This window comes from Eubalaena glacialis, chromosome 15 (genome assembly GCF_028564815.1).
Source record: "Eubalaena glacialis isolate mEubGla1 chromosome 15, mEubGla1.1.hap2.+ XY, whole genome shotgun sequence".
Classification (NCBI taxonomy): domain Eukaryota; kingdom Metazoa; phylum Chordata; class Mammalia; order Artiodactyla; family Balaenidae; genus Eubalaena; species Eubalaena glacialis.
Window position 1 is genome coordinate 91,757,722 of NC_083730.1, and position 16,939 is coordinate 91,774,660.

Consider the following 16,939-nt stretch of genomic DNA (forward strand, 5'->3'; position numbering starts at 1 on the left):
TTGGGGGCAAAATTCAAATGTCATTTTCTTATTTGATAAATGAAATACCTTATCATTTTAAGGGGCCAGCCCAAAATTGAGTCCTTTTCATTTCTTTTTTTTTTTTAAACAGCAGGCACTCAAAACACACACTTGGTCACAATTTCACAGTTTACCGAGGGCGTGCTGAGCGCACAGACCTGCTCCACGAGCAGGAACGAACCGAGCACACCGCAATCCTCGTCCACACCTAGTCACGGATGCTCCAGGTACAACGGGAGGCTCGGGCAAGGCGTGGGCGGGGCCTGGCGAGGCAGGGGCGGAGCCTGGGCGGGGCTCATCTGGCCCTGCCTCTGCCGGTGCCCCACTGAAACCGCCATCCGCGCAGCAGCCAATCAGCGCGCAGCGCGGGCCGCCGCCCGCCTCGCCGTTAGCTGGGTTTCACGTGCAGGGCAGTTTACCCCTTGAAGTCAGTGTCCATCCGCCCAGAAAAAGAGGACCCCGCCCCCTCCCGCCGGCTCCCGCGCCCCGCAATCGCCCACAGCGGACGGCGAGGTGAGAGCGGGCGGCGCGGCTCCGTGGTGCCGAGAGGCGCCGGTGTCCGTTTGGTCCGGCGTCGGGGCGCCAAGTCTCAAGTCCCGGCGCGGAGGGATCCGGCGTGAGATAACCGTTGGCAGCGCGGCGGCAACTGTTAGTGCGGCGAGGGCGTCGGCGAGGCTGAGCGTCCTGTGAGGGCGGCGCTGCGGACCGGCACCGGCACTGCGGTTCCTCTCGCGCTCCAGCCTGCGGGCCTGGTGAGGCCGCGGCCCTGCGGAGGGGCGTCCTCCACCGTGCGGTCGCTCAGCCCATCGGCGGCCCGGACTGCGGTGGCCTCTGCCCCCCTCGGGCGTGGGTGGGGGCGGGGTGGCCGGGCGGGCTGGGGGGCAGCGGCGAGCGGCTGCGCTTTTGGGGTGGACGCTAGTGTCCTCGCCCCCGGGGTGGACGTCCACTTGACCCGGACGTCCTTTGTAGCTGGTGCGGTACCTCTGAGCACCGGCTGGGTTTCTCACTTCCGGGTGAGGGGGTAGCTTGTGGTCCAGCCTGGGGGATGCTGAGGTGGGGAGGGCGCAGCTGAGCCCCGCACCTGTGCAGCGGGCTGCGGCATGGGGTGGCCCTGCCCGTCCCGGCTTTGATGCCGCGGGGAGCGTCCTCCGGGGTCCTCGGGCTCAGTGATCATCAGAAGCCCCTGCAGCCTGCTGACCACGAGCTTCTGGCTCAGGGCGGGGCTGGGACCTCCGTCGCGTTCGCGTTTGCATCACGTTCCAGGTGTTGCCCGTCAGGGATCACGCTTTGAGAACTGCTGCACTGGTTTAAAAATCCTCGCTCCTGGGGCGGCAGTTGAGCTCATTCCTCGGTTCTTCACACACACCCACAGTCACTGCTGGGTTGCCAGGCTCTGGGCTTAGGTGCGAGGGACTGCACTGATGAGCCGCCAGGTGTGGAGGAGCTCTTGAAGTGTGTGTATGCGGGGGGGTGACACTGATCACCCGTGCCGCGTGGCTGGTGTAATCCGCGTGCGCACAGCTTGGCGGGAGAGGGCGGAAGAGCTGGTCCTTGAAGGACAAGCTGGATTCTTCCATGTTAGAGAGGAGGGTAAGGCGCTTCAGCAAAGGATGTGCCGGGGGGGCAAAGGGAACCGTGCAATTTATCATGGCTGCTGAGTGGAGGAAAGCCACGTTTGCTAGAGTCGAAGGCAGAGGCCTCCGACTTTGATTCTGTCCCCCAGTAAGAGACCGGCATGTATGCCAGTGGGCCCAGCGTGTAAGTTATGTATGTATAGCCGTGGTCATGGTCTACATGGTACAAATACGGAATACTTGATGATGGTATGAAAAATTCGTTCGGATATGCTGGCGCCTCCGCAGGTCGTATCGTGTAACCTTCTTGGGGAGTTGCTGACTTGGGTTGGTTTTTACAGTGCGGTGAGCTACTGTATTTTCAGTCCTTTCGAACATGCTGCGAAGTCAAAGAGGTCTTTGGAGAGACAAAGTGGAGAGTGTCGTTAGAGTTGTCTTTCTAGGAAGCTTGCCGTGGGACAAAAACTTTTAGAAGCTGAGAAAACTGAGACGAAAAAGACATCCTGACTTAAAGCAGAGTGATCTCCACTGTAAATAATGTCATCATCTGCCCCTGTTTAGAACCTGCAGTAGTCTCGCCTCGAATTGAGCGTCAAATCCAAGCTCACTGCACTTCAGTCACACCGGGCATCTTTCCGTTCTGCAGACAAGCCGAGCTCTCAACACTTAGTCCCGGGTTGTTCCCTCTTGTCCCAAGAGTGGAACCACCTACCTTCCAGTTCCTAGTCCTCCTACCTCTCAGTTTAAATGTGAGCTTCATCGCAGACAGACCTCTTCAGTATGTAAATTAGCTTCTGTTTTCCTCTTTGTAAGAACATGCTTCTTAGTTCCTTTGTTAGACTTAAGAATTTGTAGTTCGTCTGCCTTTTCCACCAGGGCTCACGTGGGTTGAATTCTCATGGTGTGCCAGGTATTTTGTAAGCCTTTATGTGTGTTCTCATTGAGCCGCACAATTGACCTGTGTGGTATAGGTTATTACAGCTGTTTTGCAAATAAAGACATGAGTCTTGGGTTATGTGATTTGCTCAAGGTCACTTACATGAAGGAGTAGAGTTCAGACAGTCTGGCTCTGAGGTCTCTCCCGATGATGACCTGATGGTACTGCTTTCTACCCTGTGGTTGGGGGTGACTGGGTGGGGAACCTCTATGCATAGTACTGTGAATATACTTGATGCCTGACCCAGATCCTGGCTCACATGAGGTTCTCACTCATTGCACATGGTGTTGCTGAAGAAATGGAGAGACTCGTTCATCAGACGTGGTAGGAGCAGCAAAGCAGTAGCTTAGAGACGAGTGACTCGGTCAGTTTTCTTTAGAGACGAAGTGGATGCCCCTCACCAAGAATGAAATTATGGGACATAAATGATGTGGTAGAAAAGATTAAGCTACACGTGGAATTGTGGGAAGATCCTGGAAGATATAGTGACGTATGTATAAGAATTGCGTAAAGAGCCTGGCATAAAACTTGCCATTGGTGCCCTCTTTCATAGTAGGTTCCACGTCCAGATGTGAAAGAAAGAACTAGTCACCAGCACCTTCAGTCTCTTAACAGTTTTATCCTCCTAAGTCTCTTTATAATAAATAATCCAGTTGAAAAATGAAATAGTGTATTAAGTCTTCCACTTCAGGGCCACCACCTAGCACAGGAGCACTTAAGTTTATCGAAGGTGGGGATATTGCCTTAGACTGTATGTCAAGAGGTTAGAAAAGCATGTGATTACCCAGGAGGTTATTTTAGAATCTCAACCAAATCAGTTTAAAGGTAACGTTGTAGAAACACTCAAATATAACTGTGAACACTGAGTATTGTCTTCATGATTATTTCCTCTCAAGAAAAAGAAGAATGACTGGGAGAGCCAGAGCGAGAGCAAGAGGAAGGGCTCGTGGTCAGGAGGCGGCGCAGCACGTGAGTGCTTTCCCCTTTCCTGACAGCGGAGAGCCCGCTGTGTCTTAAAGCACAGCGTTGTTAAGCCTTCGTCAGCTTGCACTGTCAAAAAGAAGTTTAAGGACCGTGTCCTGTGAAGGGATAGGGGCTGAACAAGGAAGCTGACGTTCTGTGTCCTGTGGATTTTGGAAGCTGGTGCTTGCCTTCAGTTGGCGACCCTTCTTGAAGAAATTTCTTTCTGAGGATACAATATTTGATGAGTAATTTAGATCCGTTTTGCTTAAATGCCCTAGACTTGTTTGAGTAGTTATTGCCTCTGATATCTGTGACCTCTTGACATAAAAAGAATGCTGTTCTTTATTTGCATGTAACTGCAGAGTCAGCAGCCTGGTTATATTCAGCCTAGACCTCAGCAGCGACCGGCCGAGGGGGAATTAGTTGGCCGTGGACCACAGAGAGGAACAGTAGGAACGACGGCCCAGTCACAAGGTGAAGGGAGCGTGAAGAGGCTTGTGTGTGTGTGTGTGTGTGTGTGTGTGCGCGCGCTTGCAGCGTTAGGTGTGGATGGTGACCAAAGCTCTGCATGAAGAAAAGGGACTCCCAGCGGCCCCTGAGAGTGTAGCAGCATCTCCCTCAAACTGCAGCCTGCCCGGGAGGGCAGGGCCACAGGATTTCTTTTCTCCTTGGAAATGAACCCCGGCCTACCAGAGCCCCACACTTGCTATTACAAAGCAACTTCTAAACTGATTATAAATTTGCTTATTATGCATGAATCATTTTAGAACATTCTCTCGGCATCTTTAGTGACTTCATCAAAGCTGTACCAACTTTTGCATTTGTAACTTTGACTTAGAAAACATATTTTCACATGTGTTGTTTTGGTTCATCCTGTTTCTCAGATGCAAAAACTGAGGTCAAAGTTGTGACAGCCAGTAGAGTCAGAACACCGGTTCTGATTCCAAAACTCGTGCTTTTTCACTGCATTGTTGCGAAAACTAATTAATTGGATGCTTGGTGTAAGATTCTTCTCCAGTTATTAAGTTTGGTTTTGGTATAGGAAAAGCAGACCCATGTATACATAGGGAGAATTCATATAGTCACGTTGGCTTTTAAACCCTGGGATGGGCATGGGAAATGGGCAATAAAATAGTGTTGACGCAAAGGGAAAACTAGAAAACAAACCCGGTTCCTTGCTTTGTGCCTTGCACTACATTTCCATGTACTCCGAATATTTAGTCATAACCAATGAAATCCATACGATTAGAAGAAAACATGAATGAATCTAAAATGAACTTGAAGTGGTGTGAATCAAGCTATGACAAATAACGTCAGTGTCAGAAGACAACCTGGAAACTTAACTGAAATGATGGAAGAGCTCATTTCTCTGATACACAGAGCAGTCTTATGAATCTGTGATATTAACAAGCTGCTGGCAAAGTGGACAAAGGAAAGGGCAAAGCATCGAAAAATACAAAGGCCAATAAAATGTTAAGCCTTATCATTAAGTTTAAATTAAACTGATTTTTTTTAAACAGAATAAACATCTGTTTATTCTCCATTTTACTTTTTGCCAATGTTGGCAATTGTAAAACTGGAATTTGTGCTCCCTGTGGGATTGTACTAACTTTTGGATGGCATTTTGTAATGTGTAGCAGCAGTACACTTTTATCAGCAGTTACACTCATGGTAGTGTACCCAGACACCGGAAAGCCCTACCCAATAAGAGGTAAAACCCACTGTACTTTAACAACAGAGTACCATTTAGCCATTTTCAAGAATGTGAAAACTTGACTGAAATGAAAGCAACTTGTAAAACAGCTTTGTATTTTTAGTAAATACGTGTTATGTGTATGTATATATTTTCTGTATAGAAAATTTTGAGGAAAAATACATCAGTGGTTAATAGTGCTTCATTTGAAGAATCTATTAGAAGACAAGGGGCCTTTTATTTGTTGCTTTATGTATCTAATTACATCTGTTGCTTTTGTGGTACTACAGGATGTTTCAAACTTCAAAGTGCCTGATGACAATTCTTTTATGGGAATTAATCTCCTTAAATTTATAGGATTTTATCCAGTCACTTTGTCTAGCTGCCTCAGTTCTTTCTTTTTTAAATGACCCATTTAATCCAAAAGGTGAGCAGGGGGGGTACAATCTGTTCTATTAGAATAAATATATCACAGTAAATTACAAATGTTTCTAACAATAGAAACTTGCATGAGGTTTAAATATACAAGCCAAGTGAGAATTCTGTATCCAGCATTATAGCAGGCTAGATATCCTCCAACTAAATACCTTTAATGTGCTAAATTTTAAAATATCTTTTTAAAATTCATCTGATCTGGCTAGAGAGTTGGAAAATCTTCAGAGGCCAGAAATGACAAGAATAAATCCCGAGTGGGAATCAAGTGCTGAAACCAGTGACTCCAAAAATCACCTCCAGGTCACTTGCTTTTATTGTTTTTCCCCAGTTTTATTGAGGAAATAATTGACATATATCACTGTCTAAGTTTAAGGCATACAGCATGATGGTTTGATTTACATGTATTGTGAAATGATTACCACATTAGGTTCACCTAACACCCATCTTCTGATAAAGATACCATCAAAAGAAAAGAGGAAAAAAATTTTCTCCTTGTGTGAGAACTCTTTGGATTCACTACCATAATAAGTTTCCTGTATATCATTACAGCAGTGTTAGCTATAGTCATCGTGTTGTGTATTATATCTCTAGTACTTATTTATCTTATGACTGCAAGTTTGTACTTTCAGACACTTTCCTCCAATTCTCCCTTCCCTACCCTCTGCCTCTGGTAACAAGTCTGATCTCTGTTTCTATGAGTTTGGTTTTGGGGTTGGTTTTCTCTGTATGTTTTTAGATTCCACATGTAAGCGAGATCATACAGTAATTTGTCTTTCTCTGTCTGACTGATTTCACTTAGGATAATGCCCTCAGGGCCCATCCATGTTGTCACAAGTGGTCGGGTTTCCTGTTTTTATTATTTCCTGAATAATAATCCATTATATACATGCACCACAAACTCTTTTATCCATTCATCCATCAATGGACAACTGAAGTTGTTTCCATGTCCTGGCTGTTGTCAGTAATGCTGCTACCAACATGGGGGTGCAGATATCTTTTTGAGTGAGTATTTTCATTTCCTTTGGATATATTTCCAGAAGTGGAATTGCTGGATCATGTGGTGGTCCTATTTTTAATTTTTTAAGGAGCCTCCATACTGTTTTCCGTAGTGGCTGCACCAATTTAAAATTCCGCCAGCAGTGCACGGGGATTCCCTTTTCTCCTCATCCATGCCAGCATATGGTATCGTTGTCCTTTGGATGATGGCCGTTCTAAACAGGTGTGAGGGGATAGCTCATTGGGGATTTAATTTGTATTTCCCTCATGACTAGTGATGTTGAGCATCTGTTCATGTACCTATTAGTCTTTCATATATCTTCTTTGGAGAAATGTCTGTTCAGGTCTTTTGCCTGTTTTTTAAATTGGCTTATTTGGTTTTTTGCTATTGAGTTGTATGAGTTCTTCATATATTTTGGATATTAACCCCTTATCACATGTAAAGTTTGCAAATATTTTTCCCATTCTGTAGGTTGTATTTTCACCTTGTTGGTGGTTTCTTTTGCTGTCCAGAAGTTTTTTATAGTCCCACCTGTTTATTTTCTATTTTGTTGCTTGTGCTTTAGGTGTCATATCTTAAAAAAAAAAAAAAAAATCATTACCAAGATCCCGTCTCAAGGAGCTTTTTGTTTTGTTTGTTTCGTTCTAGGAGTTTAATGGTTTCAGGTCTTACATTTAAGTCTTTAATCTATTTCAAGTTAATTTTTGTAAGTGGTGTAAGATAGGAGTCCAGTTTCATTCTTTTACATATGAATATCCAATTATCCCAGCACCATTTATTGAGCTGTCTTTTTTTTTTTTTTAACATCTTTATTGGAGTATAATTGCTTTACAGTGTTGTGTTAGTTTCTGCTGTGCAACAAAGTGAATCAGCTATACATATACATATATCCCCATATCTCCTCCCTCTTGCGTCTCCCTCCCTCACACCAGTCAGAATGATCATCATCAAAAAATCTACAAACAGTAAATGCTGGAGAGGGTGTGGAGAAAAGGGAGCCCTCTTGCACTGTTGGTGGGAATGTAAATTGATACAGCCACTATGGAGAACAGTAGGGAGGTTCCTGAAAAAACTAAAAATAGAACTACCATACGACCCAGCAATCCCACTACTGGGCATATACCCTGAGAAAGCGATAATTCAAAGAGACTGTCTTTTTTTCCATTGAATAGTATTGGTTCCTTTGTCAGATATGAGTTGACCATGTATTCCTGGGTTTATTTCTGGGCTCTTGATTCTGTTCCATTGGTCTATGTGTCTGTTTTTGTGCCGGTATCATACTGTTTTGATTACTGCAGCTTTATAGTATAGCTTGAAATCAGGAAGTGTGATGCCTCTTGCTTGGTTCTTCACAGTTCTTTTGAAACTCAGAATATTTGACATGTTCAGCTGTGTTCAACAGAGCAAAATTTCATTGAATTAAAACTCTGGTCAAAAAGATGCGCTGAAGCTGCTTCTTAAAAAACATGTCCTTATTATTGCAGCATTGAAGTGCAAATAAAATTTCTGGAAATACTTAAATCTAAACATTCTTTGTATTGATCTTCACTAATACTTTTTTAACAGTTCTTATGAATTTAATTCTGTGAAACTCAGTTCCCTACCTATGAAAAGGTATATGTTGTACCTTTATAGATGAGGGCCACTGTGAGCATCAAATGATACTCAGGATCACAGATGCAAGGCCTGGTTTTACCACCTTTCACGGGTCTTGTACGTGTTATATCCGAGAAGTGCTTCTCACAGTAAAGGTTCAAGGATCTACTGTGTTTTAGAAATTAAAATGACGACCTTAACAGATGTATCGTTAATGAGCCCTTGTTTAAGACCTCGATTTTTCACTCTGTGAAGGGGGATAGGGTTCCATTGCAGGACTCTTAAATAGAACAGCAGCATGATCGATCGGATTCGTGTTTTTAATAAAGCACTCTGGCAGCTGCGTGGAAGGGGAATTAGCAAGGTTTCCAGCTGTATCCGTTTTGAAATGTGTCATCTTTCTAGACTGACAGTTAATCAAGTTTTGGCTAAAATATTAATAATAGCGGTGCTATATGTAGAGAGGGGAGCAAACTTCATCATCGTTTATATTCAGAAACTTGCAATCAGGTTTTCACATCCAGAACTGATATTTTTTTAAGAGAAACTCAAAAATTTTTCAGGGAAAAATTCCGATCAAACCTTTATGACCTGTTGTTGCTATGAGGTTAGATTCAGTATACCTGACCTTTGTTAATGTAATTAATCCATGGATACCTTAGGCTGAAAGACTTTGGGATAAAAAGTTCACCAAGGGAGACAAATATAAACAGTTACATATTAAAAGACTTTTAAAATAGAGCCCCTGGAAATCATGAGGCACAAGAACCAACATATTTAGCAGTACCTTTAAAGCGCCTTATAAATGAAGTTCTCATTTAAAACTTACTCCATCCTGTAAAATTTATTATAATCAATTTTTCAGGTGAAGAAATTGAAGCTCACATTAAAATAACTGATATGTTTTGTTTAAGCTGTGTTACTTCTCCTCCAGAAGCTGGCCGTTCTGGGCTAGTTCTGGCATTTGTGGTCAGAGGAGAACTGGGCTCTCATCCTTTTGTTCTCTCCTCCCAAGTCCATGACCTCTGTCATTAAGACTTACGTTTTGTTCAGAATGTCTGCTTGAGCTCCCTCCTGCCATCACATCCAGATTCCAGGCAGGATTGGCAGCTAGGGGCATGGACAACAGAAAAGCCAGCTATTGACTCCCCTGTGGCGCTTTCCCAGACATTTCATCCAGTAATTTCTGCATAAGTCTCTTAGGCCCTCCTTACCTGCAAGGAAGGTGGAAATTCTAGTCTTCTAGGATTTCTAAAAGAAGAATGAAAGATTGGTTATTGGGAGCATCTGTTCATGTACCTATTAGTCTTTCATATATCTTCTTTGGAGAAATGTCTGTTCAGGTCTTTTGCCTGTTTTTTAAATTGGCTTATTTGGTTTTTTGCTATTGAGTTGTATGAGTTCTCTGCTACACAAGATAACATGCCTATTAACTGAAAGCTAGAACTTAACACTTGACTACAAAGCCCATGTTCATTCTTTGGCCCACGTCATACTATTGATATGAGATACTTCATAATATATTTCATGCAAATTAAAGGACTTAACAATTTAGCATATTTTAGCCACAGCTTTTGCAAGTAAGCATGAACTGATAGCTAACCTATCCCAGTAGATGTGTATCATGGCCACGGGATACACACAGGCCCATCCCATCCGTTCTGCTGGCTCGTAAGGGAAATTAGTGAGGAAATTACATTTTAGACTTAACGTTTTCTAATTCAGGTTGCACATTTAAATCATATGAACTACCAATTCCTACAGCTATAATTACATCATAAAAATTGTGCAGAATACTGATATTAAGGCCCACAGGTGGTTATCAGACCTAGAGACAGAAAAATAATTACCCAGTCAATAAACATGTGCTCCTAAGTTCTTGAATCGCTCCAGTTGTCTTGATCTTGTAAAGGTATATATGTCTTGTGAGGGAGCTGAGTTTGCCTAGGGCAGTGACAAGAAGGGCTTCACAGAAGAGGTTATGGCTGAGAAGTTGTTCTCTCCTTTGGCTGGCAGGTACCTGAAGCATTCTGATGGGATTGTTATAGACTGTCTTTAGCGCCTCAGGAGCCTTTGGGTTTCATGTAGTAGAGTACTTTGGGAGTCGTCATTCTTTATTTCATGCTGCGTATTACTCAGATGTGTAATTTTTTTCTTTTTTTCCTTTTTTTTTTTTTAAGAACTCCAGATATCTGCTGGATTTCAGGAGTTATCATTAGCAGACAGAGGAGGTCGTCGCAGAGACTTTCATGATCTTGGTGTGAATACAAGACAGAACCTAGATCATGTGAAAGAATCAAAAACAGGTGGGTTAATTCTTAAAGAGTACAGTTTTCAAGTACACAGGACAGTGAATTGAAGTACTTTAATTTCGGTATTTAGTTGTACGGTGCATTACTAGGGTGAAGGAGCACATTTGGTCAAGGATTTTGCATGGATAGCTTTTCCATTTTCCTCTCTCCCTTTTGGGTTTGAACTAGGTCATAGATGTCGTTAGCTGCACTGAAATGTTGTTTTATTACATAGATCGCTGTTTTCTTTTAAAGCTTTTTGCTGTGAAGAGATTCCATTGGTTCGGTTATAAATTACTCAGTCTAGGGAGGATTTATTTCTAAATGGCTGCTTGCGGTAGTTTCCCTAAGTAGAAGAGTCTCCAGAGTCAGATGTCTGAGAACTTTTGTGTTGCCTGCTGCTTTCAGCCCCGTGTTTGTGGAGCTGCGTCTGCCTTGTCGCGGCAGTGACGATTTCACGGAAGAGTAGACTTGACGGCTCACTGACTGAACGTGACTTACTTGCACAGGTTCCTCAGGCACTGCGGTGGAGCTGAGCACTAACCACTTCCGGCTGGCGTCCCGCCCCCAGTGGGCCTTATGCCAGTACCACGTGGGCTATAGCCCGCCGATGGAAGCCAGGAGACTGCGCTCAGCCCTGCTGTTGCAGCACGAAGGCCTAATCGGGAGGTGTCATGCTTTTGATGGAGCAATATTATTTTTACCCAGAAGACTACAGCACAAGGTTATTCCAGGTGTCGGGCTGGGGAGAGGGAGACGGGGAGTTCTACCTCAAAGCTAAACGGCCGCAGTCTGGGGGTAGCTTTAGAGAAACCCCAGTGGTCTCATGTCTGCTAGGACTGGTGATACACCCATGGGTGCGTTTGGCATTATCATACCGTTCTCAGATCCACCTGAGTGACTTAATGATTACAGTCAAATAATAATAAGGCACTTAATCCCTCTTTTCTCATGCCCATTCTGCTACTCTTTTCTCATAGTCAGTCAGTCTTTTTTTTTTTTTTTTTTTTTAATTTAAAACTTTTCCATACTTTTCATTGTTGCCTTATTCAACAGGCTTATGTGATTGGCCCTGTTTTAACAAAATTAAAAGTTTGGTTTTCCACCACTCTGGCTTCAGGTTACTGAAGTTTTTAGTCAGACCCGAAATGGAGAGCATGTGAAGATAACAATCACCTTGACAAATGAACTCCCACCTACATCACCAACTTGTTTGCAGTTCTACAATATTATTTTCAGGAGGTATGTTGGTATTTTTTAACATTTTGTTAAGAAATTTTAAACATAATCAGAAGTTGAAAGACATGTACAATAAGTACCTGTATACTTAGTACCTAGATTTTACAATGGTTGGTTAGGATCATTGGGTTACCCTGAGTTTTCGTCGTTTCTAGGTGTGGTGTACTGGTATAAATCTCATTTATTTGCTTTAAGCAAGCGTCACATCTTTCACTTCCCTATTTGTGTTGAGATTAGATCTTTCAAATCCCATTTGAGCTTATGTTAAGAGCACACATCCTCTCAGCACTTTAACTTTATATTCCTTCTCTCCCACAGGGGGTGCCAATTCAGAAAGCAGGACAGGGTTTAGGTCTGTTCCGATTTACTTCTTCCACCATAGGACACATACAGTGCGTGCTCCATGATTGGCTTTCAGTGTGGGTGCTGTGTTTTCCAAACCCAAAGTTGTTGGACACAAGTTCTGTGAAGGCCCCCCGCCCCTGCCATCCCCCTGCTGAGTGGGAAGCAGTCTGGATGAGCCTGAGCTTGGCATGAGCATAGTGAGACGTAATTCTTGGATTTGTAATTTACCTAAGTTGCTCGTGAGATAACCTGTCACTGACTCATTTTGGTGGATACTTGTCTGAATTAATGTAATGGAAGATTTATTTTTCTGTAAATGATGGGTTGGCAAACTTTTTTTTGCAAAGGACCAGATAGTAAACATGTTAGGTTTTGCAGGCCATGTGGTCTGTGTCTCAACTATTCAACTCTGTTGTTGAAGCACAGAAACAGTCATAGGACATATATGGTCATGGCTGTGTTCCAATAAAGCTTTACTGATGGACACTGAAATTTGAATTTCACATAATTCATGTATCATTAATCTTTTGATTTTTTTCCAGACCTTTAAAAAAATGTAAAAAGAAAAAATAGCTCCTAGGCCATACAGCAGGTAGGCTGGATGTGGCCCCCCTATGAGCCATAGTTTGCCAACTCCTGCTGTAAACAACATGCCATTGTGATTGTAGTATTAGAGATACTTAGCAATATTCATTTCTCTATTCTGACCTTTCAAATTCTAGGCTTTTAAAGATCATGAATTTGCAGCAGATTGGACGGAATTATTACAACCCAAGTGACCCAATTGATATTCCAAATCATAGGTTTGTATGAAGTGGAAAGTCTCTGTTCCATAGGTTTAATCACAAACTTTGATAGTGATGCTCTGTTTTGAAATGATCAGATTTACTATGGCTGCTAGTGGTACCCATCGCATTAAGTGAGCATTTAACCTGGCTTAAATAATAAAGGAGACATCCCAGAATATTTGGATTTTAAAAAATCATGTGATATTTATTTGTCATGGGGGAAAAGCATGAGGAGTTGTCCAACACAAGGTTTGTATTTGCTCTTAGGTAACAAAATTCATCAGCTAGTGACGATTGCTTCAAAAGTTACTGCAGTGTATCAGGATTGCAGCTCAAGTGGTTTAGGTTTATTATAAGAAACGTAGATGCTTTCAATTAGATTTTTCAAGTCGTAGATCAATATAAATAATAAAGTTAGTGTACTAAATTTAAAATGGAACTTATAAAGTTATTATATTATTGTAAACATTCATTGTTGAAGATCTTAAAAAGATCAGTCTTTATCTGGAGCCCTGTAAAACCTGAAGCTAAGTAAATGTACTCAAAGACTTGTACTGTTGACCCAGTTAATAAATGTAAAAACTGTAACTTGATACATACAAAACGTGTTTGGATATTCATAGAGGTTACTTCATGGCATTCATTGTCTTTGACAGGTTGGTGATTTGGCCTGGCTTCACTACTTCTATTCTTCAGTATGAAAATAACATCATGCTTTGCACTGATGTCAGTCATAAAGTCCTTCGAAGTGAAACTGTTTTAGATTTCATGTTCAGCTTGTTTCATCAAACTGAAGAACATAAATTTCAAGAACAAGTTTCTAAAGAGCTGATAGGTTTAATTGTTCTCACCAAGTAAGGCTTTTAATAACGCAAAATAATTTTACGAGTCTGAAGATACTGTGGCTTTCTAGTCCTGTAATGTTAGATGGAGAGAAAGTAGGGTGTAAAGTTGAGAGGTGGGAATAGCGCAAAAACAGGGGAGGGATAGTTACAACCTTTCTCAGGAACAAAAGTTTTGGGGGAATATACTCATCTTGAAAGGAGGAATAGCCAATGATTTCTGTTCTTTTTAGTTTTAATTTTATTTTCTAATAGTTTAGTTAACTTCCCCATCCGTCTAGTGTATAGCATGGTCTTTAAGAAATTGTTTTCCCTTTATCTTTCCATAGTATTGTCTGTTACCAAATGATTTGAAATTTTATGTTTTAGAGAGTACATAGTGTCTAGCCTCTCTTTTTGATAACATTTCTACATATTTTAATCAAATACCAATAAAATCTCCACTCCATAGGTATAACAATAAAACATACAGAGTAGATGATATTGACTGGGACCAGAATCCAAAGAGTACCTTTAAGAAAGCGGATGGCTCTGAAGTCAGCTTCTTAGAGTACTACAGGAAGGTAAGGTGCTAATGTGGATTTTTATCTTTGTAATGTGAAGTACTTGGACCTTAGGAGAAATCTGAAATATCTTCAGTAGAATTTTCTGACAGGTGTACATACGGAACAAGTTGCTTTTGAAGCTGTCTATAAATGTGTTTATTAAGGCGGTCACAGCATAGTTAGCTCATTAGCAAAGGAGCTGTGCCCTGTCCTGGTTCCTTTTCTGCAGTAGAATACAAGGTTACAGTTGAACTTCAGCATGTGGAGGACAAGTAGGAAAACAGTGCAAGTTAACAGTTTAGCATACTGTCTCTTATTCTGTAGCCAGCACTTTTTTTAAACTTCATCTGGCAGCGTGGGCTAAAGATCTTTGAACCCTTAGCATCCGTTGTGATAAATCTGCAAATGGGTTAACTCTTACTTTTGTCTTACATGCTGGCGGAGTGAGACAGACTTGTCTCATGTGGGCTAGATCAGGTTATTGGGTGGCCCCCAGCCCCAGTTTTATAAAGATGATTCTAGCTGTCGGCACAGTGGTCACTAAACTTGACAAAGACACGAGAGACAAATAGCAAGAAAGAGCAGCCACTGACTAGAAGAGAATAAAATGTTTCTCCAGGAAGGTATCGGAACGTTGCTGTAGTGTTCAGAGATAAGCAGATCTGCCCCTATATCCTTAGAAGGTCACATCCCATTTGATGTGCTCTGTTAAAAGTGCAGGGAAAGTACTTAAAGAAAACACATTAATTAAAATCTTAAAACCTGTCTTTGAAGTGCTAAAATTTATTTCATTTTTTTCCTACTTTCTCTAGATTATTTCCTTTTTCTAAAAAGTGGAGTAAATGAACTATTATGTGTTTATATTTTGTGTCAAAAGTATACATCCGACTAGTGACCTTTGAAATGTCTTTTTCCTGAATATCTACTGTTGCCTGATCTTCAGCTGCTCTGCTCTGAGTGAGAAGATCAGATACCACTCTGGAGGGAAACGATTCTCTGAGAAGTCCCATTAAGAACTGGTCTTATTCTGGGCAAAATGAAAACAGGCCAAGGGTCATTTCAGCTTGATTTCCCTACTGCTGTTTTCCACCTCTGAAAACTCCTTGAGGACCCCAGCCATGTTTAACCTAGATTCTTCTGGGTGTCAGAGGTTACCATGAGAAATGAGTTTTGGCGTTTTTCTGTAGTTCATGTTAATAATCACGACCAGAGGTGGGCATAATTGGTATATACCAACAGCAGATATAAAGAGGACACAGTTGAAAGTTTGATTTAAACCTGAAGCGAAGTCAGGGAAGATTCTCCCCTCCTCTGACCAGTATTGAATCTTATTACATGCCTGCTTATTCTTCCTTAAGGGACCTTCTAAATGCTGGTGTACTTAAAGGTTCTGCCTCCGGTCCCCAGTTACTGTATATTTATACTCTCCAGGTGATCTCCCGTCTATGCTAAGACTTCACATATGATGTGTTAACGATTCTCAGGTTTCTAGCTCTAGCCCTAGGCATGTCTAAACCTACTTGTTCTGAATATTTGGATGTCTCAGAGATGCCTTAGCTGTGACCAACACTGAACATGTGATATCCCCCTAACCTGGCCCCTGTGTGGTGCTCTTCATCAGAGCAGGGAACACCGCGTCCACCAAGTCAGGGATCTTATAGTTTATATACGCCCCAGTGCCTAAGTAGGCAACAGGTATTTGCGCGAACAGGTGAATGATGGATAGTTCAAACCTCAGATCACCATGCTTTGTATAACTTACCTTGTGTAACTGATTGTCAGATCCTATCACCCTACCTTGCTTATCTGAAACACCTTCATCTTTCTCCTTTTCTAAGTGACCGCCACCCCTGTCTAGGCCCCGTTTCTCTCTCTCACTCAGCTGGTCTCTGCGTTTCCATTTCTTAGGCTTCTGATGCCTTTCCAAACTCATACACATCTGATGTGACTCTTTCTACCCAAAGTAATTCAGTGGCTTCCCGTTGCTCCTGTGGCTTGTTAATAAGCATGTTTTTCCTTAGCCAGTGAAACCCTGCGTGATGTAGCCGCTATGTGTCCTCATCTTGTCACTTGCCCGGCCGTCTTATCCAACCGCGGGGCTCCCTCTGCCTGACAGCACGCGCTCTGCATGCTTGACTCGTGCTCTTAGGCTGACATCTCAGCTTAGGTTGCTTCTTCAGGGAAGATTTCTGTCACAACCGGGATAAAGGTTTCTAGTAGATCGAATTAATCAAAAGGGGTGGGCTTGAAATATTTGAAAGAATCAAGGCATTCTTAGAACTTCCTAGCAGAAATGGAGTTTTAGTAATAAGTGATGGCTTAGTTCTTGTATACTGAAGATAATATCTGGGAAGCACTCAGTGGGAGAGAAGGGCCTGTGGAAGGGAAGATCATGGTCAATCACTTTTAAAAAGAAAAGGTTTAACAGTAGTATGGAACAGAAATGAGAGTGCTAGTTTTTCATATGCAGGGGAAAATGTTAAAAGAACTAGTGGGAAATCAATCCCACAGCTCTGTAATTAAGAACTGTGCATTGAAGGCCCTTTGGTGAAACAGAGAATAGGAACACTTCTGAAGTTACTACCACGTTTCTACCTGTGTGTGTACCCAAGTAAATGATGTGTAAGCAGGGTGACTGTTAATAGACCCGTAATAAAGTAGTGTGATAAATAA

General features: G+C 42.4%; 1 protein-coding gene across 1 annotated transcript in view; it reads left to right on the forward strand.

Moving 5' to 3' along the window:
• Positions 1 to 3,438: 3,438 nt before the first annotated feature.
• The window catches only part of PIWIL1 (piwi like RNA-mediated gene silencing 1), a 33,930-nt gene continuing 20,429 nt past the window's right edge, over positions 3,439 to 16,939 (forward strand). Inside the window, exons 1-8 of the mRNA XM_061170405.1 lie at positions 3,439 to 3,540; positions 3,858 to 3,969; positions 10,397 to 10,522; positions 11,017 to 11,231; positions 11,628 to 11,749; positions 12,814 to 12,894; positions 13,536 to 13,733; positions 14,173 to 14,284. Of these exons, the coding sequence (XP_061026388.1) occupies positions 3,439 to 3,540; positions 3,858 to 3,969; positions 10,397 to 10,522; positions 11,017 to 11,231; positions 11,628 to 11,749; positions 12,814 to 12,894; positions 13,536 to 13,733; positions 14,173 to 14,284 (1,068 nt within the window). The remainder of the gene's footprint in view (positions 3,541 to 3,857; positions 3,970 to 10,396; positions 10,523 to 11,016; positions 11,232 to 11,627; positions 11,750 to 12,813; positions 12,895 to 13,535; positions 13,734 to 14,172; positions 14,285 to 16,939) is intronic.